The following is a 24,815-nucleotide window of genomic DNA, read 5'->3' on the forward strand; positions in this document are numbered from 1 at the left end:
CTTGAATATTTGTCAAGAAAGATCTAATTTGTGTTTTTTACAGGTCAGAAAGTCCAAGGAGATGGACGAAAGTATTGATGATGTGCAAGAGACCAGAACAATCGCTATTCCATTGAAAGACAGTCACGAAGATGTAAGTTTTTGTTTCAAAAGTGTTCATAATTTCAAAAATCGATCGTTGTTGTTTCTTAGTGAGGAAATTTGGGAATATTGATTCATCATGTCGGTAGGACTTTCAAATTTCGAATTTATTTCAGCCAACCGACTTGATTTATCGATATTTTTGAATTTCAGGGTACGCACTTAAAACGTCTCCGCCGTTTCTCAATCGAAGTCTGGAATTTAATGCAAAACTGGGCGACAGCTTCTGAAAAATCAGTCCAATATTTGGAATCATTAGTTAATTCACGTCTGAAACTGCTATATTCGCGAGAAGTTGATGTAGAGGAGTCTGCAAAACTAACAAAAGATCAATCTGATCGTGTTCTCAATGAGATTGTTGTTATGAATTCAAAACTGAATCAAACTATGAGTGATTTTGAGAAAGTTATTGGAAAATTCGAAGTTGCACAAGGACGAATGTCAGCTTGGAAGCAATTGACCGAAAAAAGTCAAAATATTGAAGAAAAGTACATTGTGGAGACCCTTGACGAGAATTTGCCGTTAATAATTACAATGCTTAAGAAAGAATTGAAAGTGAAGCAAGACGTGCTCTTCGATTTCGCTCAAAATGACAGCCGGGACGTATTTACTCTTGTCCTTCTCACATTTAAACATGAACCATTTGTTGATGTCGCCCTTCTTTCCAAATTATTCGCATTAGTGGCCTCCGAAGCACAATGATCGATTTTTATTAAATATTATATTGTTTAAAAAAAACGTTTTTTATGTTTGTTCGTGAAATAAAATCTTGAAAAATTAATTTTCTGAATCAAATAATGAAAAACTTATTCAGGAAGTAATTGAAATCAACTGCTCCGAGCTCCCCGATGGCGAAGAAGTCCTTCAAATTTTGGAAGCAGAAGAAGCAAAGTTATCGTATTGGATTGAAGTTGCTCTCGAATATTACAGACAAGATCGTGTTGATCTATTCATGATGATTCTAGAATCTGCTGGATCTCGTGCTGGATTGGAGTATGAAGGAGTAAAACAGGATCAAATGAGAGCATTGGATATACTTGCTGCCTACTGGATGACTCAAGGTTACAGAGAGAAGGCCAAGGACAAGAAAAGTGATTTCTTCTCGAAAGCTACAGTTCTTTTCAACACAGCCGATAAAATTGCGATGTATGAATGGTCTCACTTGACAGTTCGTGCTTGGTTTTATCTTTTTGAACGAGATAAAAGTACAAACAAGTATGAACTTGCTGATCAACAATTCAATTATGTCGTTAAAACCAATCCGAAGAATGTGCTCCCGTTGATTGGAAAAGCTGTAATCGCATTCAATAAAAAGGATTATAAAACTGCAATCTATTACTTTCGAAAAGCAATTCGACAATGTCGTCACACAATCGCAGATCTTCGAGTCGGAATCGGTCACTGCTTCGCTAAAATGGGAATGATGGACAAAGCGAAAACGGCATTCGAAAGAGCCATGGAAATTGAACCATATAATGTATCGGCCATGTGTGGTTTGGGAATTATTCTGTTGAACACGTACGACCATGACAGCCTCAAACACGCAGTCAGTTTGTTTGGAAGATCTTATAATTTACAAACTGATCATCCAGTTGCTCTTATTCATCTTGCTAATCATTTCTTTTTCAAAAAAGAAATTGAGCGTGCATGGACACTTGCCTGGCATGCAGCAACGTATAATGATTGTGATTCGATAAAAGCTGAAGCTTTCTATCAAATGGGAAGATGCAGGCATGCACAAGGGCAATTTGACGGTGCTTATAAGGTTTGTTTTTGAGTTTTCAAATCATAAACTAAAAATATAAAATTAAAAACTCGAAAGAAACCCCGGAATTTTGTCATTGAATCCTGAAAGCAATCGAAAAATCAAATGATTTTTATGTTAAAAAAAGCTTCAGAAAAAATGCACGGAAATATTCTAGAATTTTGAAATTTTCTTATTTCGTGTCTCGAAAGACATTGCTCTAAATTCTCAAAAAGTCCTTTTTTTTTAAGTTTCATATTTTTCCAATTTACGAAAGCTTCGACTGAAAATATTCAAAAATCTACCTAAAATTTTTGTGTTTTGGCCATTTTGGAATATTATACGTGTAAAATCCTACTTTCAGTACTACTACCAAGCTCGACAAGCAAACAATGGAGAGCACACCCTTGCTCACTATGGACTTGGTCAAATGTACATTCATCGAAATGAAATTGAAGAAGCAATCAAATGCTTCGATACTGTTCATAAACGATTGCCAAACAATACAGACACGATGAAAATTCTTGGAAGTCTATATGCTCATGTTCAGCTAAACGATCCGGCACAAACAGCAGAAGCACGGCAAAAGGGACGGGATGTTCTTGGAAAATATCTGGCAGTTGAAAATGATGACTATGAAGCATGCATCGACTTGGCTCAACTTCTCGAAGCAACAGATCCAAAACGATCTCTGGAATTGTATGAAAATGCAATCGACTTGCTTGTAACAAATGAGAGTATTCAACCACAACCCGAAATGCTCAACAACGTCGGTGCTTTGTATATGTCAATGAAGCAATATGAAAAAGCTGAACATCACTTCAAAAGAGCTAAAGAACGTCTTGAAGAACAATTGAATACTGATGAAGGGTCTCTACTTTTAGAACGTAGAAGTGCTCCTGAAAAATCGCACCTTCTCACAATTCGTTACAATTTGGCTCTGTGCTTGGAGCATCTTTGTCGTACTGTTGAAGCCGAACAAATGTACAAGGATATTGTGAAAGAATGTCCTGGATATATTGATGGATATCTTCGTCTTGGATGTATCACTCGTGATCGTCATCAAGTCTATGAATCGTCTTTGTGGTTGAAACAAGGCGTTCAATTTGATCAAGCATCACCAATTGTTTGGACTCTTATTGGAAATCTTCATTTTGCAAAGAATGAATGGATGCCTGCCCAGAAGAAGTTTGAATTCATTTTGTCGAAGATTTTCAACAACAAAATTCCTGATCCATACTCGCTGGTAGCTCTTGGTAATGTGTGGTTCGAGCAGCTTCTCAATCCATCAAGGAAAAAGGAAGATGTAGGTTTTTTATTGCTTTATCACTTGCATTCTGAAATTTATTCATATTAAATTTTATAATCGATACCATTTTGTACTTAACTATTAAAGAATGAACAATATATTTAATTTTTATTTTCAAACAATTTAATAATATTTTGTTTCAGGAGAAAAAGTACATTGACCGAGCTCTCCAAATGTATCAAAAAGCATTGAAACTTCAACCAAAAAACATGTATGCTGCAAATGGAATCGGATGTGTGCTTGCTTATAAAAGAAACTGGAATGATGCTCGAGATGTTTTCAGTCAAGTTCGCGAGTCTACCAGTGAATTCTACGATGTCTGGCTCAATATAGCTCACGTTTGCATGGAACGAGAGCAATGGATGGCTGCTGTTCAGATGTATTCGTCTGCGATGAAAAAATTTCGAAAGGAGAATGACTCGACATTGCAACACTATCTTGCAAAGGCCTATTACCGAGCAAATATGTTGAATGAAGCCAAGGAAGCACTTGAATGTGCAATGCTTGATCAATTGGATAATACCCAATTGAAATTTAACTATGCTATTGTATTGAAGAAATCTGCAAAAGAAGTACTTCGAGGTCACAAAATGACATCAGAACAAGTGACTGCGGCTATAGATGATCTCAAATTCGCCGACAAAATTTTCCAATACATCTCTAAAAATGATGATCGTCAATCGAGCCATACTGGAATGCGAATATCGAGAACAATCTGCGCAGAAGAAGCTAAAAATTGCAAGGATTTGTTAACTCAAGCAAAGCATAAATTAGCAGCTGCACAGACTCAAGATGAAGAAGAACGTCGTCTTATGGAGAAGCAAGAGAAAGAGAAGATAGCATTGCAGAACAAGATGATTGAGGAAGCTCGTGCTAAGGAAGAAGCTGAAAAACAGAAGCTCGAAGATATGAAGAATCTTAGATTATCATTCATAGAAATGACAAAAGATGTTCTCAGACTTCCAGAAATTGTCGAAGAAAAGAGAAGAGGAGGTGGTGGACGGAAACGACGAAATGATGATGGTGATGAGTTTGTTAATGATAGTTCTGATGCTGGAAATTATGATGGAGAGGAAGGAGGTGAAGATGGTGAACGAAGAGAACGAAGGAAGAAGGATAAGGCAGCAAAGAAGGCATCCAGGAAGAAGAGAGAACGTAGAGATAGTGGTGGACCTGATTCGAACAGAAGAGATGAGAAAAAGAGAAAGAGGAAGGAAGAGAGGGATCGAAAACTACAGGAGAAGCTCTCAGCAAAACAATCAGCAAAGATAAAATCTCGTGCATTCTTATCTTCATCGGAATCTTCTGATGATGACAAACCAAAGCCTGCTGCTGATTCATCGGATGATGAGGTTGATCCGCGGCCGCCAGTTGATGAGTTTGGTTAGTTTATTGATTTCTGATTTTCAAAAAATTCCATTTTTTGCAGATAGTCCAACCCGAACTGACAGTGATAGTGATCGTGAGACAACTACAAAAAAGAAAAAGAAGAAGGCTGTTGTGGATTCTGATGAAGGATCAGTCTCCGGATCTGGCTCTGGATCGGATAATGATGATAAGCCAATTATTGGAGGTTCTGATGGTAATCATAGATTTGAAAAAAAAAACGACAACCGAGGATGTCGCCTTCTGAAAATACCTGATTATTTCAAATATCTCAAAATCGAAAAAAATACTAATATTTTTATTTTGAAAAATATTAATCAAAAAACGAAAATTTTTCGATTTTTAGTTTTATTCAGTTTTTATTCAGTGATAATCGGAAAAAACTTCAAACAATGTTTGGAACATTTGAAAATATTAAATTTTAAACATTTTTTCGAAATACCTGAAATCGCAAAAAAAAAAGAAAAAAAAACACTTACAAATTTTTTAAAGGAAAATTACAAACCATTTCAAAATTGTACTAAAATTTAGACTATTATCGCACAAATGAAATTTTTTCAAATTTTCGGAAAATCGTATACAAAATGTTGAAATTTTCAGATGATGATGATGATAAACCTGCTGGTGGAAACTCCAGGGACAGTGATGGAAGTGATGCTCCGAAAAAGAAGGTTATCGAGAGCGACAGCGACTGAACCAATTTTTTTTAAATTTAAAGTTTTTATTTATTTTTGTTGTTCACAAATGTTTTATTTGTACTCTTTGTAAATCTAGCATCTTGTGCTCGTTCTCACAATACATTCTCCCGTTTTTAATCACCGAGTCCAAGACTTTCAATCTTTGACATGAATTCATTTATCAAACAAATAATGGTACCTGTGAGTTCGTTTTCGTTAGTCGCAGAGTTTTCGATTACAATTTGAGACCAGTTTTCGTGAGGAGCGAGGGCATTTAGGACTAGAAGGAGGGAGCAAAGAAAGCATGAAACAATAGGACGAATTAAAGAATACGAGATAGCAAGAAATATAAAATAATTGGAAGATAAAATGTAGAATAATAATAAGAAGAAGATCCAATTGGTTGAGATTGTGTAACTGGAGGAAGGGATGCTGTCGTTGTTTCCAAAATACGTTCTTCCACAATTCCTGAATAATTTAACGTTTATTGGGGTTTTGAAGATAAGTGAAGCATATTACACAACAATTGCAATTTTTGACGCAAAAATACGGTACCCGGTCTCGACACGACAAAGTTTTGTCAAATACAAACTGGGGTCTTCAAAAAGCACTGTAATTTGAAATTTTCGTTGTTGTGAGTTTTTCTCACGATTTGGTTAAATTTACGTTTTTTTTTAAATTTAAGCTTCCATAATGGAGTTATTCAAGTAGTGTCGGAAAGTTGAAAAGTGTAGAAAAATTACGTCACAACTGTATAAAAACATGTATTTTTATACATTTGTGACGTCACAAATGTATTTAAATACATTTTTCTACATTACTTGAATAACCCCATAACGATAAAATATGAAAAATTCATGAAAATTCATTTTGGTTTTGAAAAAGGCGTGTCGAGACCGTGGAACAAAAATCTCAAAATTTCGCGTCGAGGTTAATACCGGAAAGCATTGAGAAGCATGCATTGGACAATTTTTAGGAGGAAAATTCATTTAAATTTTATTATAAGGACGCAGCCCATAAACGTTGGGTCTCGTTAGGTATTCGACGGCAAAATTCTGAATTTCGTTTTATCAATTTAAAAATAAAGAAACTACGGAAAACATGTTAAAAATAGGAAAAATGATTACAAGCGAGTGATATCTGCAAAAATAATTGAAAACGTTTGAATTTCTGGTTTTGCCGCCAAAACATAACGAGGCTCAACGTTTAGGGGCGGAGCGTTTTCAGTTCACCGTGTAGAGCGCTTTTACGTATTCATTTATTCTACGTCCCCATAATACAGTTTTTGTATTAGAACATGCTAATTTAGTAAAAATCGTTCATTAATATATACATTCACAAAATTTCTACAACATAAATAGAGATTATTAAATAATTATTATATTTCATTTAGTAGTGAGGCATCTTGCATCGACGTGTGATTAGCAACAAAACGAGGCTTGGAATGGGGGAAGGAATATTTAGAGAAGATGTGTGAGAAAGTGAGACGCAGACAGTGAGACAATATCAGACGGTACCTGTCAAACAGATTATATGAACTCAGAAGTAACATATTATATTTTAGTAAGGGAGCTGTGAAGAGGTAAAAGTCTTACCGATAGTTCCACATGCAAGTCGGCTTCCAGCATTTCCAGTTGTTTTTGATTGGTCTGAAGTACCGCGTCCCAAGTCATCAGTCTGAAACAGTGAAGTATTTAATTGAGAACTAAATGAACATTGAGAGCTTAGGCTTAGGCTCCGGCTTACGCTTAGGATTAAGATTAGGCTTAGGCTTAGTCTTACAGTTAAACAGGCAGGTAAAAAAATGTCTTTTGAAAATTTTAGATTGTTTCTCCGCTATGATAATTCGAACACCAATGTCGTTTACTTTTTCCAATAGATTTTTGATCTTTGCCATTTCAATCAACAAGTCTGGAACAATCGAATGCTCATAAATATTTGTTTCAATCATACACCTATTTTTTTCAAACTTCTCATCCTCAACAACACCCAACATCAATATTTTTTATAGACACTGCCATCAAATAACGTGAAAAATCATAAACCAACTCACTTTTTCATGAATAACCACACTTCGGCCAATGATTGAATATTGTCCACTTAATGAGGCAAGAGAGTCGGAAACTGAAATTAATGTGTCTCCGGAAGCCTGAAAAAAATATAATCTCCATGAGATGTGTACATATATAATTACTAAAAGGCACTCAAAAAAGAAAATTTGTTGTGGCAAAGTTTTAAAACCAACTTATATTTTTGGTGGAATCGAACTTCGGAGTGTTTTTGAGATAAATATGGTAATTTGTCATGCATGTTTATATTTGGCCCTTATTAGAATTGACTACATACATTTAAAATCAAAATGCAAGTGGTAGTCACCATGTTTTCACTAGACTTGAACATTTTTTTGTAAAAATTGTATTTTGAGATTTGGTAATTTTAACACAATATCCTGGAAGTGTTCTGTAAATTCTTACCGGTGACTCAATATTTCCCAAATCTCCAATATGTCTGTTCGAGTCATCTGGTGCACCATGGCTCAGCTTATGAGGATTATAATGTCCACCAGCACTTAGACAACCATTTCCAGTATCTCCTTTTTCATGAATATGGAATCCATGTTTTCCAGCTGCTAATCCGGAAACCGATCCGTTAAGCTGAAACAATAATTGGGTCAATGTTTTCACACTGAATAATAGTTACCTTCAGAAAACTTCCAGATTGATCAAAATCAATAGTTCCAATCAATTCAGTTGGAATTTTTCCAGCTTCAGCTTTGAAAATGTAGGCACGTGCACGAATCACTGAAAATAGTTTTACTTATAACTTAGAGCAGTGAAATTTTATAAGGAGCTATTGAAAATATAAAATTGAAATTTTGTTTCTGAATTATATATTTTTTTTTTTTTTGGGAGTTCTAAGAATTTTGAAGTTTGAGCCCCTACAATCTTCAAATAAAATTGCCTTAAGTAGAATTAAAATATAAAACTTGTGGAAAATTTTTTTTGGTCAACTTCCAAAATTATAGAATTTGGTAAAGTGCAAAATTTTTAAAAAATTTAGTTGTTTAAAGAAAACTCCTAAAAGTTTCCTAGGACTGTTTAGATGAAAACAATTGTAAAAAGTTTAAAATATAACCCTGGAAGAAAATTATTTTTCATCGACTTCCAGAATTATGATATGTGAAAACTGAGTAATTGCCAATTTTTGCAGTAAACTTTAAAAAATTAAAAATATTCTGACTTTTTAAAATATACGGCGATTCAAAAAATATATAATTGTTTACCTTCGGAAGCGGCTTCAATGCAAACGGAGAGAGCCAGAATTAAAACAACACGAGTTTTCATTTTTTCTGAAATTCAAATAATTTTTTTTTGAATAAGAATAATTCATACAATTGTTTAAATAAAATGGAAAAGATGATATGCAAATTTTCACAAATAAATGCAAAAGTTCGTCGTTCAGAATAACATATGATGATGATGACAACACAAAGGTGTGGGTCTTTCTCTTCTTCCTTCAAAAAAAAAACACAAAATGCGCGGTTTTGTGTATACGTACTGTATTCTAACTTATCTGCGTATTTCATTTATCTATGCTCTCTAACTTTCTCTCGCACCGCTGACTTATCGAATTAAACTGCATTCAGAACTGAGGGGCGTCAGGTGATATAAAGTGACACACGGTTTTTTGCATGAGGGAGGAGTAATAGAAGGTTAGTGGGTGGTCGTTGTTTTTTAATCAGGAAAACGGAAATTGGAATTGAAATCAGATGATATGACTCGGAAATGATTAGAAACAAGGAGAAAGTGAATAGCTTCATCTCACTTACAGATGTAGTCTGCCAAAAATTATATTTGGAAATATCAAATGAAAAATAACTATCATATCCTAACGTTTCCATCAAAAACTAAAATTTAAAAACCAGGAATTTTATGGCTGATCTGAAAAAAAAGCAAAGAAAAGGAGAAAACCATTGTGGAAACAAAGTGATTTTTCTAGATTTTTTCCAATAAAAAATGAGAAAAAAGTCGGAACAAAGAATGTCTACAATCAGTTGATTTTTCTTTCACTTTCCATAATGTAATTTAACATATCAATAGAGTAGGTCAATCATGGCTTACGAGTATCGTTTAGTATCCTTTTAAATGCAAAAAAAAAACAGGTTGTAATGTAGAGAAAGGCCCACATGAAAAAGGAAATTGTACATTTTATACAAGATTACGAAATTGAAAAATCTAGAAGAAAAAGTGATGTCATAAATGCTGCAAATAAAGTGATTGTTATAAATTTACAAAGATAAGTAAAAAGTTACTAGCTAAACTCCAGTTTCTCCAAAGTTAAAAAAAAAGTAAAAATATGAAAAGTCATGTGATATAAGTTGTCATATCAAGTAGTTGTTAAAGAAATAAATGTTTTCCAAGAAAAAGGAATTCCCAAGCGGTTTTTGAGAAGAAACTCGTGACACATATCTGAGATTTTTCAAAGTTTTGATTTTTCTTTCAAAACGAAGTTGTAACTTCACTTCCGGTCTTTCTAAATATTTATTGAAAATGTCAAAAAGTTGTGCCAAAATGGCATTCTCGGATAAGATTGTTTGATGAATCAAACAGAACCAGTTATATTTTCTGATATCTGTGACCTATAACTATGAGAAACGAAGAAAACATTTCCAATTTTTTGAGCCTAAATATTCGGTAAAATTGGGTGTCTATTCATCTAAATTAGCACCAAAACAAAAGATAAACCATCGAAATATGTAAGATACATAGATTACCGTATATCCTCTATTAGTAAGGCGTGCAAAACTAATTTTCGGACACCTAATTTGATGCAAAACTAATAGAGGGTACAAAACTTATTTTCAAACAGGTTTTTTCTCATGTTTCCCATTAAGTTATGGCAAACATCATTAATTTCAGTAACACCTTGTGAACCAAAATGGACGAATTTTAAGGCTGATACGCAAAAACTGTCCGAGTTGTAGAGAGTGCAAAACTAATTTTCGATGAGTGATTTTAGATGCAAAACTAATAGAGGCGCCTTACTAATAGAGAATATACGGTAGTTATTGAATAAATACAGCTATACAGTTTAGGTATTCTTATTATTTTTCCTTTGATGTCTTAAACTTCCATAAAAAAGTTTAGAATTTTCAAGAAATCACATAGCGAAATCCGGTCGTTTTGAACCAAACAATTTTCCAGCTGACAAAGCTACAATTTTTTTCTAAGCATGTAATATAATTTTAGAGATTTCAGAAATTACAAAAGCGGCATTAAAAATAATGTCATGTTTTCTCCTCTACATTTTTGAGAGGATTCAACCAAAGAAGCGTTGGACACATTGAGTAGATAGAGAATGTTGACCAATCTAATGAAATTGTATACATATTGATGAGACGCAGAAATTGTGATTTGATATGGATAATCAGAGAAAAGGCTGGTTGTGATGGAATTGAATAGAGAAGAAAGATGGAAAAAAAACTGGGCAGCAGCACTGATTGATATCGCAACAGGATTGCGAAATGAAGCTAAATTCTTAACACTTGTTTAACCTTTCGAATGAGAAGGAAAAGAAATATAAAAGATAGGATTACGGTTTTATTGAGGTCACTTGTACTAATGAGTCACAGTACATTCCCAAATAAGAGTAAAATATTTATTGGAAGGATTGGATGACTTTTCTTGGTCAAGTTATTTTTTTAAGGGTGAGTAGCGAAAAATGGCACCACCAAATATTATATCATAGTGAGAAAATTTTTTAAAAAAATTCAAAGGTTTATATGGTTTTTGAAAAGTGGAAGAATCTCAGTTTCTGTCACTTTTTGAGAAACCTATAGCACTGTCCCTACAGTGTTTGAATATTAATATTTGGAACGTACCTATGTAGGATACAAAAATCGAAGAACAGAATTCCAAAAAAGTAGAAAAAACTGTGATTTTTTTCAATATTCAAAAAGTCATATAAAATTTTAATTTTTTTTTTGATTTTTTAAAGGTGGAGTAGCGCCAGTAGGGATTTTGTATAAATACACTTATTAGAATCTAAAATGACTAAATATCATCACAAAACACTCCAAACAATTTTAGATTTTTCGTAATTTCCGGTCAAAGTTTTGGTACATTGCCAAAACTTTTAAATATATGTGCTTTTGAGGGAGTCCAGAGCAATGTCGCATGTTCCAACTCTTACAATGTTTTAATACAAATAATTAAAACTAATTACAGTTTAAAAAAGTTAGCAAAAAAATTTTTTGGTCGACTTCCAAAATATAATTGGCAAAAACTGAGTAATTGTCACTTTTTGACAGTGAATAACAAATTTTCAAAAAATTTTTTATTAAGTTTTATTGTGATATTCGGTCATTTTGGCAACATAGGAGTAGTTTTAAACCCTTTCCTCACTGACACTATTGTTTTTTTTTATTCTAACTAGAGTAATCCTAGAATCTCTTAAATATAAAACGTAAAGCTTCGTTTGTATAAATCTAAAGTGAAGCAAAGAAAGTGATGATATGTGTTCATTTCTTTGCTACCATCACCAATGTTTATTTTCGGTTTGATCCAATGAAAGGCAACAAAAAAACTAGCGCGGATATTTTTGGGAGTGACCTCAAATATTGACTCAAAGACTCGAAGATTCGACGAAAATCGCTTGTTATGTGAATGATGAACACTGATTATTAGTAGATGAACAATGGCAAACAATTAGATTGTATTAAGTTCTGGAACCTAAAGTATTGAAAAGTAAAAATGGTATTTACTTCAAAATACTCAGCTTCTCCTAAAATGGAATCCAACAAAAAAACGAGTAAAAATTCATCAAATCTGAACGAGTTTTCAGTTTTGACGAATCTCCTAATTTGAATCGCCGCGTTTTTACTTTTTATCGAGCTCATTGGGCGGCATGGCAAAATGGGAGGAGGTTAAAGAAAGACACGCGATAATTCAAATTATGGGCCAAAGTTGGAGAAGTTATAAAAGTTTGATGGTAACCATGTCTTTCTGATGTGAAATTTTATAAACTTTAGTTTCTTTGAATTTATCAAGTTTGGTACACGACATTTATGAAATCGTGGCAAGACCCAACAACGCGGTGTGCTATTAAAGTGACGTTATTACGAACGGTAACAATTAAAAAATTTTCTCTAATTTATTTTTTTAGCAGATTCCTTCACATGTACCCATTTTATCTTCAAAAATCGAAACATTTTGGTTCGAAACCGTGCACATTTGAAACGATAAGCATTCGTTAAACCGATAATACACATTTTGTACAAAATTCCTGCAATTTTTTAAAGAATTCATATTTGATAAAATCAATATATTTTGATTATCAATATATATTCAAAATCTTATTGAAAAATCGAGACCCGAAGAACTAGGGGGATGTCCAATTGGGGGGATTACCAACTCGGGGGATTGGCCCCGCCCACAGAACCGTGGCTTGCAATACGCCCATTTCTGCAACTGCCGCACGGTTTTAAAACTGTATTTTTCTCAATAGAGCGAGAATTAATAAGAAAAAATAATTTTAAAACCGTGCGGCAGTTGCAGAAATGGGCGTATTGCAAGCCACGGTTCTGTGGGCGGGGCCAATCCCTCAAGTTGGTAATCCCCCCAATTGGACATCCCCCTAGTTATTCGGGTCTCGAAAAATCGGCATATTGCCTAATGGGCTACTGTAGCTAATAAGTTGTGCGACAAGTCGTGTTTTCGTGTGTTTGGTCCGTAAACAAAACATCGGCGCCGAATCGGCGCCAAAATTTCACTCGTTTCAGCAATTTTTAGGCCTAAAATTTAGGAAATTTCCAGAAATTTTTTTTCGTGATGAAATCTCGTTTTCTTTCAAGGCTTGCTTTATTAATTAAAAAAACAATTGAAATTCAAGTTTTAGGTCGTCTTGCCGTAATGTCTGCCGACTACTCATCGGAGAAGTTCAAGGCGACACATATGGTAACATATTTCACATTTTTCTTTTGGAATTTTATTCTAATTTTCAGTTCGACCTCATTGTTTGGCATTTTCGCTCAAACTTATCACTAAAAACGAACAGAAGAGGATTGGCTACTGCGAAAGAGACGTTCAGTGGAAGAGCCGCTGTGGGTTTTTTGATGATTGAAATTCCAAAAATGATCCCAAACAAGGTTCCGGAACGAGACAAAATGCAGAAGTTCGTGGAGTTCATGGTGGATATGAACGTGATTTCCGAAGCATACCCGAAAAAAGACCAGAAAAGAAGGCCATTCAGTAATGCGAGAATATATTTATTCATGAAGACTTTGGATGAGTTGAAGAATCCCAAGCCCCGATCTCGTCGATCAGCGTCTTTCAGTGGTCCTCGAAAAAGCGCAAAGTAAGCTGCATAATCATTTTAAACTGTGTTATAAAATATATTTCCAGAGTTGCTCAACCTGCCCCTCCTGCCGCGACAATGCACCAGCCACCAAAGTCAAGGCTCCAACAAGAAGTTTCTGAGAAGAAGGAGAAGGTTTATGATTGGTTACCGTTTATCAAATCAAGACGAAATCACACGAAAGTCAATCAACCAACCCGTCGTTCAACATCTCTTGATCGAAATCATCGTGTACTGGAACAGGAAAAAGCTGAAACTGCTCTTCGTAACCAGAAAGTAACCACTCCGCCAATTCGAGAAGCTCCAAAAGATGTGGTCTTCATGCATCCACAAAGACCATTGCCTGCAGTTCCTAGCAGATATCAAAATCATCAGACAAACATCGCAGGATCAAATCCAGCATTGTTATCGCGTGGAAGAATGTACGAATCCATCATGAGAAGATCGTCGGTTGTTCCAGTTGCAGACTCTCTCCAGCCGAACAACGAATGCTCATTGTGGAAAAAAGAGTTGCTTGGACGATTGGAACAGATTTACGATCGCACTCTTCCCTGTGAATGGGCGTCTAAAGTCGACGGACACGATATTCAATGGAACATGCTTGAAATAGATCATGTTGATGGAATCGTCAAATCAAGATGTCAGGGACTGCAGCCAGATTATCCGGAAACTGTCATTCAATTCATGGATTATCTTGTTCGCTATCCATTTGTCACGTCCAAAAAGGCGGATACAATGGGGGAATACAACGTCAATCGGATTTTCATAACTCTAGTCAATCGTCTCGAAAAAATTTAATGCTCCTCTTCAATTCGATGAATGCTCTCTTATTGTGAATCTTCTCTGCAAAGTCGATAGCTTCGCTGCAACGCTTGAAAATGGAGCTGCAAGGCGATGGTCGAAAGCGTTGATATCTTCGTCTGCGTCCAGTATTGAAGAGGCTGGATTGATGGTCGATGGATTCTCCCGAGATCTTCCAGCATGTGGAATTCGAGCTTCAAAGTATCGACGACGTGCGTTATCACCATTTGATAATAGAGTGAATTTGAAAATACAAGGTAAAGAAATTTATATTTATTAGAGTTTCACATTTTTTACTTAAAAATTATAATTTTCAGACGAAAAATCCTACGAAATCCGAGAGCAGTGGTTGATCGAAGCAATTCAATTGGTACTTCTTTCGCTTCCAACTTCAAGACGTCGGAAACTTCACAAATTTGTTACATTCATTCAATCGATCGAAACGAATGCAGTCTTCGACCTCGCTGATCCTTCTAATGGATCTTCCAACAATCGTGAAGCGGTAAGGAGGGGATCATTTTGCAAGAAAACTACTGTCTCGACTCGACAAATTTTTGTAAGATAAGAAAATGTATGAGTCTTTAAGGAGCACTGTAATTTCAAACTATCATTTCTGCCGAATTTTTATGGATTTTAATTAATTATTTGATAAAAATATATTTATCTATTAAAAAACTATAGAACTAAAAAATTAACACCTATATTTCAACACTGAAAATTCTGCAGAAATCTTCATTCGTTTCATTCGACAAAAATTTTTCGCCTCGAGACCGGTACCGTACTTTTGTCGCTATATTTCGTGTCTGTGTAATATCAATTTTTAAATTTTCGATTTCAGGCAATCATCGGACTCTGGACAGGTGTTTGTAGTAAATGCCGAAAGCAACAAGGAATGCTGATTACCGCTGTCCTCCTCGCAAACGTTCAATCTCTTTTTGCTGTTCCTGTTGAATTTATTGAACGGGTCAAACGATTGGAATGTGAAGAAAAGAACACCAGAAGTCGACGTGATTGGCAGCCACCATGTGAGAAATCGAAGAAAGGATTGCTCACACGATTGTTGCGTAAATAGATCTTACAATCTTCGCCCTATAGCATGTATATTATTTATTATATTTTTATTTTGCTCCCTTCCCCCCCCCCCCCCCCCCACTCACCTAATTCTTGTGTCATTATAATTTTCTAAAGTTTTGTGAAATAAATTTTGACGATGATTTATCAATATTTGTTTATTTTCTTCTATGCTTTCTTCTTGGTTAATTCTCCAATCTACTTTTCTTAAAATTCAATCTGTCAGCTTATTTCGGGACATTGAAAATTACGGTACCCGGTCTCGACACGACTATGTTTTGTTGAATACAAACGGATGTGTGCTTTTAAGGATTACTGTAATTTCTTACTTTCTTTTATGCGGAATTTTTTATCGAATTTTCATGGTTTTCGTTAACAAAATATATTTATTTATCAACAAACTGAAATAAAACAACTAAAACACTCAAATTTTGACAAATTGTGAGAAAAACTGAAAAACCCGAATGTAAATTCCACAGCAGCGAAAGTTTAAAAATGCATTACTCTTGCACACCAGTTTGTAATTTACGAAAAATAATTGTCGTGTCGAGACCGGCTACCGTATTTTTTTACGAAAAATTTCGTGTCTAGGTAATATTTATTAACAAACAAGTCATTAATGCTAAAAGAAGTGGAGGGACCGGCTTTTAAATTGCGAATAGTACATTTATTTTAAAATTAGATTTCAAAAAGTTTTGAAGCTGAAATTTTAAAAAAATCGAAGATTAATTTTTAAATTGATTATCCAACCCCTTTAACCTTTTACTGAAAATGATATTTTCTATTGGGATAAAGTTTTATTCCAACAATTCCCAATGAAACATCAAAGATATGCCTTCTTCTCTCTTCTCTCTTATATTTCCACCTCATGACAAGACTTGCAAACTCGCTCTATTGAAAATGCCGTCGATCAATCGGCAGTCATTGGTCTTTTGTGTATTTCTTGCGAACAACCGATTTCGCTCATTTTTGCCATATTTTAATGTTTTTTTCATAGAAATAACAAACTTTTTTTCCAGGTCGAACCATGTCCGGGGGAGGAAAAGACAGAATCGCGGTTTTCCCGTCTAGAATGTGAGTTTTATAGAAGAAAAACTTGATGGAAATCTAAAAAATAACTATTCAGGGCGCAAACCCTGATGAAAACCCGTCTGAAGGGTGCTCAAAAGGGTCATTCTCTGCTGAAGAAGAAGGCCGATGCGTTGAATCTTCGTTTCCGTGACATTTTGAGAAAGATTGTTGAGGTTTGTTTGAAAATTCTGAGGTGAAACGCTAAAAATCAAATGTTTTCAGAACAAAGTCCTCATGGGAGAGGTTATGAAAGAGGCTGCATTCTCTTTGGCTGAAGCCAAGTTCACTGCTGGAGATTTCTCTCACACTGTCATTCAAAACGTTTCTCAAGCTCAATATCGTGTTCGCATGAAGAAAGAGAACGTTGTCGGTGAGTCATTCGAGAATTTTTATTTTTTCGCGCGATTATATTTTCACTTTTTTCCACATTTTAAGAATAAACTATGAGTTTCTTTTGGCGTTATCGAGTTTACTTCTCAAAAAACGATAGAATTAGAACGAATTAACTTAAAAGTGCGAAAAAACTAAAAGTCGTGCTGCTGAATTGCGAGCTGTAAGAGTTCAAATAATTTGATTTTGTCGGAAATTTAACCGTTTTCAGGAGTTTTCCTTCCGGTATTCGACGCCTACCAAGACGGACCAGATGCATACGATCTTACTGGTCTCGGAAAGGGAGGAGCCAACATTGCTCGCCTGAAGAAGAACTACAACAAGGCCATCGAATTGCTCGTCGAGCTCGCCACTCTTCAAACATGCTTCATCACTTTGGATGAAGCCATCAAGGTTACCAACAGGCGTGTCAATGCTATCGAGCACGTTATCATCCCACGTATCGAGAACACTCTGACATACATTGTGACTGAGTTGGACGAAATGGAAAGAGAGGAGTTCTTCAGAATGAAGAAGATTCAGGCTAACAAAAAGAAACTGAAGGAACAAGAAGCTGCTCAAAAAGCAGTGAGTATCGACTTTTCATTTCTGGGTTTCTCACCTCACACGATATTGAATAATATTATCAGAAAAAAGTCGAAAAGTTTTTACAACGGTTTTTCATTTTTCCAAATAGAACCGTCATGAAAGAATTGAAAAATGCTGTCACTACAGTGTACCCATAAGAGACGACTTAAAACTAAAAAAGATAAATAAAATTTCAGTTGGAAGGACCAGGACCAGGAGAGGACGCAGCACATTCTGAAAATAATCCACCGCGAAATTTGCTTGCATCGGAAGAAGATAACTTGCCAGTCCTTTTCAATTAACCATTTGATTTTCTGATTGCCTCACAATGATTTCTGCTGTAATTTTAATTTTTTCGGATTACGGTAGGAACTCATTTGACCACTAGTCTCTTATCATTATTTGTAATCAGATCCCCCTTCCTTCCCCTCATCCAACACCCTCCGATGTTCTTCCTGTTTTCTATGTGGTTTCTTCTCGTATAGATTGACAAACATTCCATTAATTTTCCCGTATGCAAGAACAATCGATTCTGTGAATATGTACTCCAACCATTTTCTTTTAAAACTTAAAAATTCCTAACATTTTCCTGCTTCCATTTTCCATTTAGACTCGTGATGTTATCGTAGTAAAGGTTTGTAAATGAAATCTTCAGTAAATAAGAATTTCCACCGCGGTAAGTTGTTTCCTAATTATTTATTTGTTCAGAAAAAGAGCCGTTATTGAATTATGTCGTCGTCGACTGAAAGTGACACTGTGAGCAAGAGAAGAGCCATTTATAATTGCGTTTTTGGAAAGTGGTTTGAGTGGTGTCGTGTGGTCTAAAATATTGAAGATACGAAAATTAAAGTGTGAGAGACGGAGAGGCTCGTTATTCGTGTGAAGAGCCCTTCTATTCACAATTTGTTCGGCAGAACATTTTCCTTGCCTATTCTCTAAATTTCGATATGGGTTTCTATGTAATGTCATCTTCTTGAAATTCTGAATTTGTATTAGTGCACTTAGATATGGGGCGGATTCTTAATTAAGATTAATTAAATACCACTTAAAAAATTTTCAATTTTTTAATTTTCAAAAAGTTTCATAAATTTCTTAATTTATTTTTTTATAATCCATTAATCCTCTTCACTCACTCTGTTTGTGCTCTTCTTCTACTCATTCTCATCCTTCTTTTTGGCCCTTCAATGACATATCCCATTTCGGTTTCCCTTCCTCTTTTTCTCTTTTTCTCTTCTACACTTCTGCCTCTTTTCGTCGGTTTCTCTCACTCTTTCAGGCATTTGACTGACGTTTTTAAATGTGGCTCTTGCTCATTGAGCATCTCGCTCCACGTTACATATAATTTGCTGAAAAGTGAGCTATAATAGTTTCTTACAATTTTTGATAAGTTTTATTTCTCAAAAAAAATAGAAAACTTGTTTGAACAGTTCATAGAAACCTAAATATCACTTTCTTATTTAATTGAAATTGTGAGCCTAAATCTAAATTTAGAAATTTCAAATTCGTATAGCTGAATTTTCTGATTTCAAGTATCTTTGTTTTGGTTCCAAAAACTCTCATTTGGGTAATGAGCACAACACTGAGCGAGTAAAAGTAACGAGCACAACCCAAAAAAAACATTTTTTTTCAAAGTTTTGGTAAATTGCCACATTTTCAAAAAATGAGATTCGAACCCGTAGAATGTTTGATTACGAGCTGATTGAAACGCAAATTAATTGTTACAATTTTATTTATTTTTTAATTGAGTTTCAATTTTATGTAATTAAAGTTTAAAGGGGTTCTACAGTAATCCTCGAAATTATTCAAAAATCCCACATTTCGGGAAAATTTTGAAATTTTTGGTCGACTTACAAAATTATTAACTTGGCCACTTTTTGTCAAAAATTAAAAAATTGTTTTGAAAGGTTTTACCATGATATCTTGGCATATTAGAACTTGTAAAGATAATTTCCCTTTAGATAAAGAAAAGTTTTTAATGCCCTTTTATTTTCTTTACTTTAAAATTGTATTGTTTCGGATTTCATGTTCCTGTCAAAAACACAAAAACAACAAAGAATTGATTTTAGGCGCGCGACTCTCTTGACAGATTCGGGAGACACAGACGGTTAGGAGTCTCTCGTTCGTGTTCATTTCTTCTCTCATTCGTTCATATTGCTTCGGCCGAAGCCTTCGGGATAGAGTTGCCACCTCGTGATAATCAAAATTGGCTTTACCCGTTTTGAATGTTATTGGCAATAATTGTGATCTTTGAATAATCTCAGTTTTGACCCAATTATATTATTTTTAATCTTAAAATCATGCGTAAAACTTCGTGTACATAAATACTCAAGAAAAATTTTAAAAATTGAAAATTAATTTCAGGAGACATGTCGCTCCTCTTCGATCCGGGGTTTGTTATCCTTCGGGAGGACCAAAGTGTGAAACTCTTCAACATAATTCTCGTTATGTCTCAAGTATTCGGAGGGCTCGCCGTTCTTCTGGTTACCATTTGGATGAGCAAGTTTGAAAGTGGATTCGCATGGAATGAGGATCCTGATAAGGAATTCAACTATCATCCGACTTTTATGATTATGGGAATGGTTTTCCTTTTTGGAGAGGCTCTTCTCGTTTATCGTGTATTCCGTAATGAAAGAAAGAAATTCAGTAAAACTCTTCATGTTATTCTTCATTCGTGTGTTCTTGTCTTCATGCTTATGGCACTTAAAGCAGTTTTTGACTACCATAACCTTCACAAGGATCCATCTGGAAATCCAGCACCAATTGTCAATTTGGTTTCTTTACATTCATGGATTGGCCTATCCGTTGTCATTCTCTACTTTGCACAATACATCGTCGGATTCATCACCTACTTCTTCCCGGGAATGCCAATTCCGATTCGTCAACTCGTTATGCCATTCCATCAAATGTTCGGTGTGCTCATCTTCATTTTTGTCTCGATTACTGTAGCCATGGGAATTTCGGAAAGAGCAGCATGGAAGCATACGTAAGATTTATGTTATTATTACGGAGACGCTAAAATTTTCGATTTTTTTGCCGGTCTCGACACGACAAATTTATTAATACGAAAAGGCCGTGGGCCTTTAAAGAGTACTGTAATCTCAAACCCTGCAGAATTTTTTTTCACGGCAAACCGGCAAACTTAATGTGATTTTACTGTGAAAAATCGATGTAAATTCCGCAACAAGAAGTCACATAAATTTTTGCATTTGACGAACAATTGTCGTGTCGAGACCGGATACCGTATTTTTTAGCGCAAAAATCGTAAAATTTCGAGAAAAAAGAAGAAAATTTATATCAAAAAAATCGCTGGAAAAATTGACTTTTTTTTGGATTCAGGGTTGGAATTCAGTTATAATGATTCAGCTTAATCTGAAACAAAAAACTTTTTCTACGAAAACGCTCACTTTTTTTGAAAAAAGCGTTATTTTTTCACCAAAAAACAAGTAATTCCAAGATCTAAAAGTTAATATATTTAAATAAATTATTTTTTCAGTTGCTGGACTAAAGAAGGTCAAATGTGTGCTCAACAAGCAACATCTTCATTCGTCGGAGTCTTCACTTTCCTATACACTGTCTGTGTTCTCCTTCTTGTATTGAATCCACGTTGGAAGCGTCAATCACTTCCTGAAGAAGAAGGACTTCATCATTTGACTTCCAGTCATTCCATGTCTGATTAATTGTCTTCTGGGTGTCGAAAAATCTAAAATTTTCATTTTTTCGAATAATTTTTTAATGTCTGTTTAGTTTTTTGAACATTTTGTTTTCGGAAAATCGAAAATTTTTCGACGACACCCTTGCTCCCAGTGACCAGGAATGGGTGGCGATTCTACAAAATTACCTATTGCACCATGTTGTTCCAACATTTTCATCAAAAATTTGTGTCGCACTATAGAGAATCACATGATTTATCTGGAATTTACAATAATTTCATCTAAAAACTGATAAAAAATGGCCTAAAAGTTGCCAATTGCCGGAAAACAAAACTCGTTAATTCGGTAATCCGCAATCGAGAATTTTCAGGCCCTTTTTGGTAACTTTTTAGCAGAAATTATTGTTTTTTTTAGATAATGTTGGAAAAACATGGCGCAATAAGTAATTTTTGTAGAATTGTCGCCTATCCTTGCCCCGTTGTCCCATATCCCCCGTATTTATTTATTTCTACAATTTTACGATCTCATCTCTCCATGTTCACTAATTGCCTAATCAAATTTCTATCTGAATGCATCGAGCCTATATAAATTCAGAAATAAATATTTATGCACCTGTTAAAACCGAAGTTAAAATGCAAATGAAACAAAAAATTGGGCTGAAAGTTAAATAACCGTAAAATAAATAAGTATTATAAAATCGGGGAGAAATAAACGAATAACCAGTACTAGAATTGATACAAATATACAGTTACATATTGTAGTGAGATAATACACATTTTAAGAGATCGAATAGTAATAATGAGAATGTTATATGACAAATTAAATGTCTCCTTGACTTGAAAGTGACCGCATTCTTTTCTGTCGTCGACGTGGAGAAAGAACTGGAATTTGTGATCTTTGTATCTTTTACTTTTAGTTATTCAAAACATATATATCAAAACAAACACTCGAATTAAGGCCAATTTATTCAATTAACTAAAGGTTGACTGAGAGAATGAGGAAGTTCCTTATGATTTATTTCATGTTTTTCAGTGCGCCTAAGACATAAAACATGTGATTATGGATGGTATAAATTCAGAGGAAATGTTCAATATTTTCAAATTATTCACTTGAAAACTTCAACTTGGCAATAATGAGAATTGTATCTTTCGTAAGTTTAAAAAAATTATTTTACCTAAAGGTGACCCCAAAAGGTTAATTTAAAATTTCGAAAAAAAAAACGTCCTAATTCTAGCTAAAACATCAATTTTGGACAATCTTTCCGTGTCGCAGCAGCCGGAATTTAGGTTTTTTTTTTAATTTAATTTTTTTTAAATGTCTCACAATATTTTTGTTAATTTAGAATTTTTAAATTTGAATACCTTTCGGATTTAATTATACCGAAAGGAACTAAAAATCGAAAAATGTGCAAATAGAACAATAATAAATGTATAAAAAAATTCCCGGCCATTGTAACACAAAAAAAGAAAATCCGGAATTTTAGCTAAAATTAACATATTTTCGAAATTTTGAACGCAATAAAAATTTTTGAGAAATTTTTCAAGTTTCGTTATGAAATCCGATTTTTTTCTGGTAATTTTGAGTTAAAAAACATTAGCCTTAATCTATAAAAAATAGTTCTTATTATTAAATCAATTTCAGATGTTGGTTGTTCTTATTTCAATGCTCTTTATCAATGAAATAATGGCACAAAGTACTGGAAAAGGATGTAAAGTTCCTTCACAATGCAAACCTCGTAAAGATTTTGATCATATTTGTTATCACGGAGTTTGCCATTATTACCCTAATTGAATCAATTGTAGCAATTTTTCTTCAAGAAAATAAAATAATCTTACTCGATGTTTTCTCAGTCGTCTTTTCCACTGTATTTGCTTTCAGCATAAGCCAATTCGCTTTAATTTCATTTTCTCCATATTCGTACTCGACATTTGCTCGTTTCGACTTTTCTACAAACATCACACTTTCTCGTGATTTTCTTTGATTTCTTTTCAAAGCCGCTTCCTGACGTTCGGCTCGTAATCGAGCATTCAAAACAATTCTTTCCATTGTTTGAGTAATTCCTTGAGTTCGAGCCTTATTGCGATGTTCATCGGTTCTTTCGTGCTGAAAAATCAAGTTTTAAATGTTCAATTTTCTATAAATTCACGATTTTTTGTTTTTTTTCTCTCTTGTGGAATTTCTGAATTTCTGAATATTTCGATTTTATAAAATCTCCTCAAAATTTCGAATTTCTCTATTCTTACATCTTTCCTGTCTCCAAGAATCGTTTTTTGGCAGAACTGACAATAATTATCTCGTTCATCAAATTTGAAAGTCTTCTTAGATGGCTCATATTTTCCCTTCAAAAATGAATCGTATTCTCGTTGCCTGAAATAATTGCATTTACATATAAATAGAAGAAAAACAATTTACTAAATACCTTCTTTCCACAAGTGACGATTCTGCTGCTTTAAAAATTGAAAATCCTGTGTCTCTTCCAGAATAAACAATTGAAAATGATTCTTTCGAGACATTCCGAATTTCTGGTCTTTTTCCAGGAACATCAATTCTTAGAAAACATCGTTCTTCCTTCGGCCGACTCGACGTCTGATCACTGCTGACACGTGGCATTCTTGGCACAAGTCTCGGAGTCGTTCGTTCAATTTTTGCACTATTCTCCCGGCCGAATGATGGTTTTCCACGAATTGTACTATTTGATGTAGTTGCTGATGTCGTTTTTCCTTGGCGATCCAGCCATGTATTCATTTGATTTAAAAATCTTTCCGGTGTTCTGACCTGAAAATATTGGAAAATTTAAAGAATTAGGGGGAAGTCGAAAAATTTCAAAATTTAGTTTTTTAGTTGCTAAAAATTGAACATTTTATTTTATGATTTTTTTTTTTTGAAAAAAAGCGTTATTTCCAATATGTCTCATCAAACAACTTGTCTTATTCCATTTTTTTGAGAAATTTGTTTGCCCACTTAATTTATATAATTTTTTGCTGTTAATTTCTGAAAGAACAGTAATTTTCAAATTTGTCAACCAAATTTTTAATTTTTTTGGGTTTTTTGGCGATTTTCTTACTTTAATATTTCTGTTCACTGCTTGTCGAAGAAGTGCGGGCATTATTTTGAGCATCTGAAATTTGATTAATTTATTTATTTTTAATTTTACCAGTAAAAGTGTACCTTTTCATTTTTAAAAAGAGGGTCATCTTTCTTTGCTTTTTCTAATTTTTGAGCCATCGGGTGATCGGAGATGACACATTGTGGGGAAGCATCATCAAATGAATCAATTATTGTAGCACCAGAAATATGTAATCCTTCTGCCACGTTTGTTCGTAGAATACGATTTTCAATTTCGAGCAGAAATGATCTTCCCTGAAATTCATAATTTTGTTTTTTTTACTTTAAATATTCTCTCACAATGAGCGGTTTTCCTTTTTCATCATTTTGTCCCTCATTCGGAATTCCTCTACTCGTTGATTGTCGTCTCCAATCACTCGCCATTCTATGAAAAACAAATTTAATTATAAGAGAGAAAAAGCTTTAAAGTCTCTCATTTTTAGAGGACAATTACATTTTTATAATTTTTTTGTTCATCAACATGAACAAAATCGGATAAAATTTTTTATGGTTTAAAACATTTAACAAAAAAAATGCAAAAACAAGAA

At 34.2% G+C, this 24,815-nt stretch overlaps 6 protein-coding genes and 1 pseudogene across 9 annotated transcripts; 5 read left to right on the top strand and 2 right to left on the bottom strand.

Annotated features, from left to right (window-relative positions):
- The first annotated feature begins 43 nt into the window (after window positions 1-43).
- On the top strand, window positions 44-5,448 carry ctr-9 (RNA polymerase-associated protein CTR9). 2 transcript variants are annotated; one of them, NM_001268071.4, is made up of 6 exons: window positions 44-133; window positions 956-1,906; window positions 2,250-3,191; window positions 3,338-4,577; window positions 4,624-4,776; window positions 5,181-5,448. In NM_001268071.4, the coding sequence occupies exons 1-6, from the start codon at window positions 62-64 to the stop codon at window positions 5,273-5,275; spliced, it is 3,453 nt and encodes a 1,150-aa protein (NP_001255000.1). In that variant the 5' UTR covers window positions 44-61; the 3' UTR covers window positions 5,276-5,448. The 2 variants fall into 2 exon arrangements, with proteins under 2 accessions (NP_001255000.1, NP_001255001.1); NM_001268072.4 differs by lacking the exons at window positions 956-1,906; window positions 2,250-3,191; window positions 3,338-4,577; window positions 4,624-4,776; window positions 5,181-5,448 and adding an exon at window positions 295-922.
- On the bottom strand, window positions 5,423-8,606 carry sod-4. Of its 2 annotated transcripts, none has more exons than NM_001268073.4 (6): window positions 8,541-8,606; window positions 7,958-8,058; window positions 7,732-7,911; window positions 7,311-7,406; window positions 6,853-6,934; window positions 5,423-5,725 (listed from the first exon to the last, which is right to left on the bottom strand). In NM_001268073.4, exons 1-6 carry the CDS (start codon window positions 8,599-8,601, stop codon window positions 5,580-5,582), a joined length of 666 nt encoding a protein of 221 aa, NP_001255002.1. In that variant the 5' UTR covers window positions 8,602-8,606; the 3' UTR covers window positions 5,423-5,579. The 2 variants fall into 2 exon arrangements, with proteins under 2 accessions (NP_001255002.1, NP_001255003.1); NM_001268074.5 differs by lacking the exon at window positions 5,423-5,725 and adding an exon at window positions 6,569-6,774.
- A 4,561-nt stretch (window positions 8,607-13,167) lies between these two features.
- On the top strand, window positions 13,168-15,485 carry lrg-1 (annotated as a pseudogene). Its single transcript has 5 exons — window positions 13,168-13,212; window positions 13,260-13,612; window positions 13,660-14,670; window positions 14,731-14,915; window positions 15,252-15,485. Coding segments are annotated over exons 1-5 (1,828 nt in total).
- A 1,018-nt stretch (window positions 15,486-16,503) lies between these two features.
- Window positions 16,504-18,161, top strand: vha-14 (V-type proton ATPase subunit D). Its single transcript, NM_066693.7, has 5 exons — window positions 16,504-16,558; window positions 16,611-16,728; window positions 16,778-16,925; window positions 17,157-17,512; window positions 17,710-18,161. Exons 1-5 carry the CDS (start codon window positions 16,512-16,514, stop codon window positions 17,812-17,814), a joined length of 774 nt encoding a protein of 257 aa, NP_499094.1. The 5' UTR covers window positions 16,504-16,511; the 3' UTR covers window positions 17,815-18,161.
- Window positions 18,162-19,873: 1,712 nt separating this feature from the next.
- F55H2.5 (Putative transmembrane ascorbate-dependent reductase CYB561 homolog) lies at window positions 19,874-21,779 on the top strand. Its single transcript, NM_066694.4, has 2 exons — window positions 19,874-20,495; window positions 21,006-21,779. The coding sequence occupies exons 1-2, from the start codon at window positions 19,879-19,881 to the stop codon at window positions 21,187-21,189; spliced, it is 801 nt and encodes a 266-aa protein (NP_499095.1). The 5' UTR covers window positions 19,874-19,878; the 3' UTR covers window positions 21,190-21,779.
- Window positions 21,748-24,652, bottom strand: F55H2.7 (uncharacterized protein). The gene is made up of 7 exons (NM_066695.7): window positions 24,568-24,652; window positions 24,331-24,522; window positions 24,227-24,280; window positions 23,582-23,937; window positions 23,406-23,529; window positions 22,998-23,265; window positions 21,748-22,043 (listed from the first exon to the last, which is right to left on the bottom strand). The coding sequence occupies exons 1-7, from the start codon at window positions 24,649-24,651 to the stop codon at window positions 21,982-21,984; spliced, it is 1,140 nt and encodes a 379-aa protein (NP_499096.2). The 5' UTR covers window position 24,652; the 3' UTR covers window positions 21,748-21,981.
- F55H2.8 (FIP (Fungus-Induced Protein) Related) lies at window positions 22,273-22,992 on the top strand. The gene is made up of 2 exons (NM_001268075.2): window positions 22,273-22,312; window positions 22,804-22,992. The coding sequence occupies exons 1-2, from the start codon at window positions 22,295-22,297 to the stop codon at window positions 22,951-22,953; spliced, it is 168 nt and encodes a 55-aa protein (NP_001255004.1). The 5' UTR covers window positions 22,273-22,294; the 3' UTR covers window positions 22,954-22,992.
- Window positions 24,653-24,815: the final 163 nt, after the last annotated feature.

This window comes from Caenorhabditis elegans, chromosome III, assembly GCF_000002985.6.
Source record: "Caenorhabditis elegans chromosome III".
NCBI classification, from domain to species: Eukaryota; Metazoa; Nematoda; class Chromadorea; order Rhabditida; family Rhabditidae; genus Caenorhabditis; species Caenorhabditis elegans.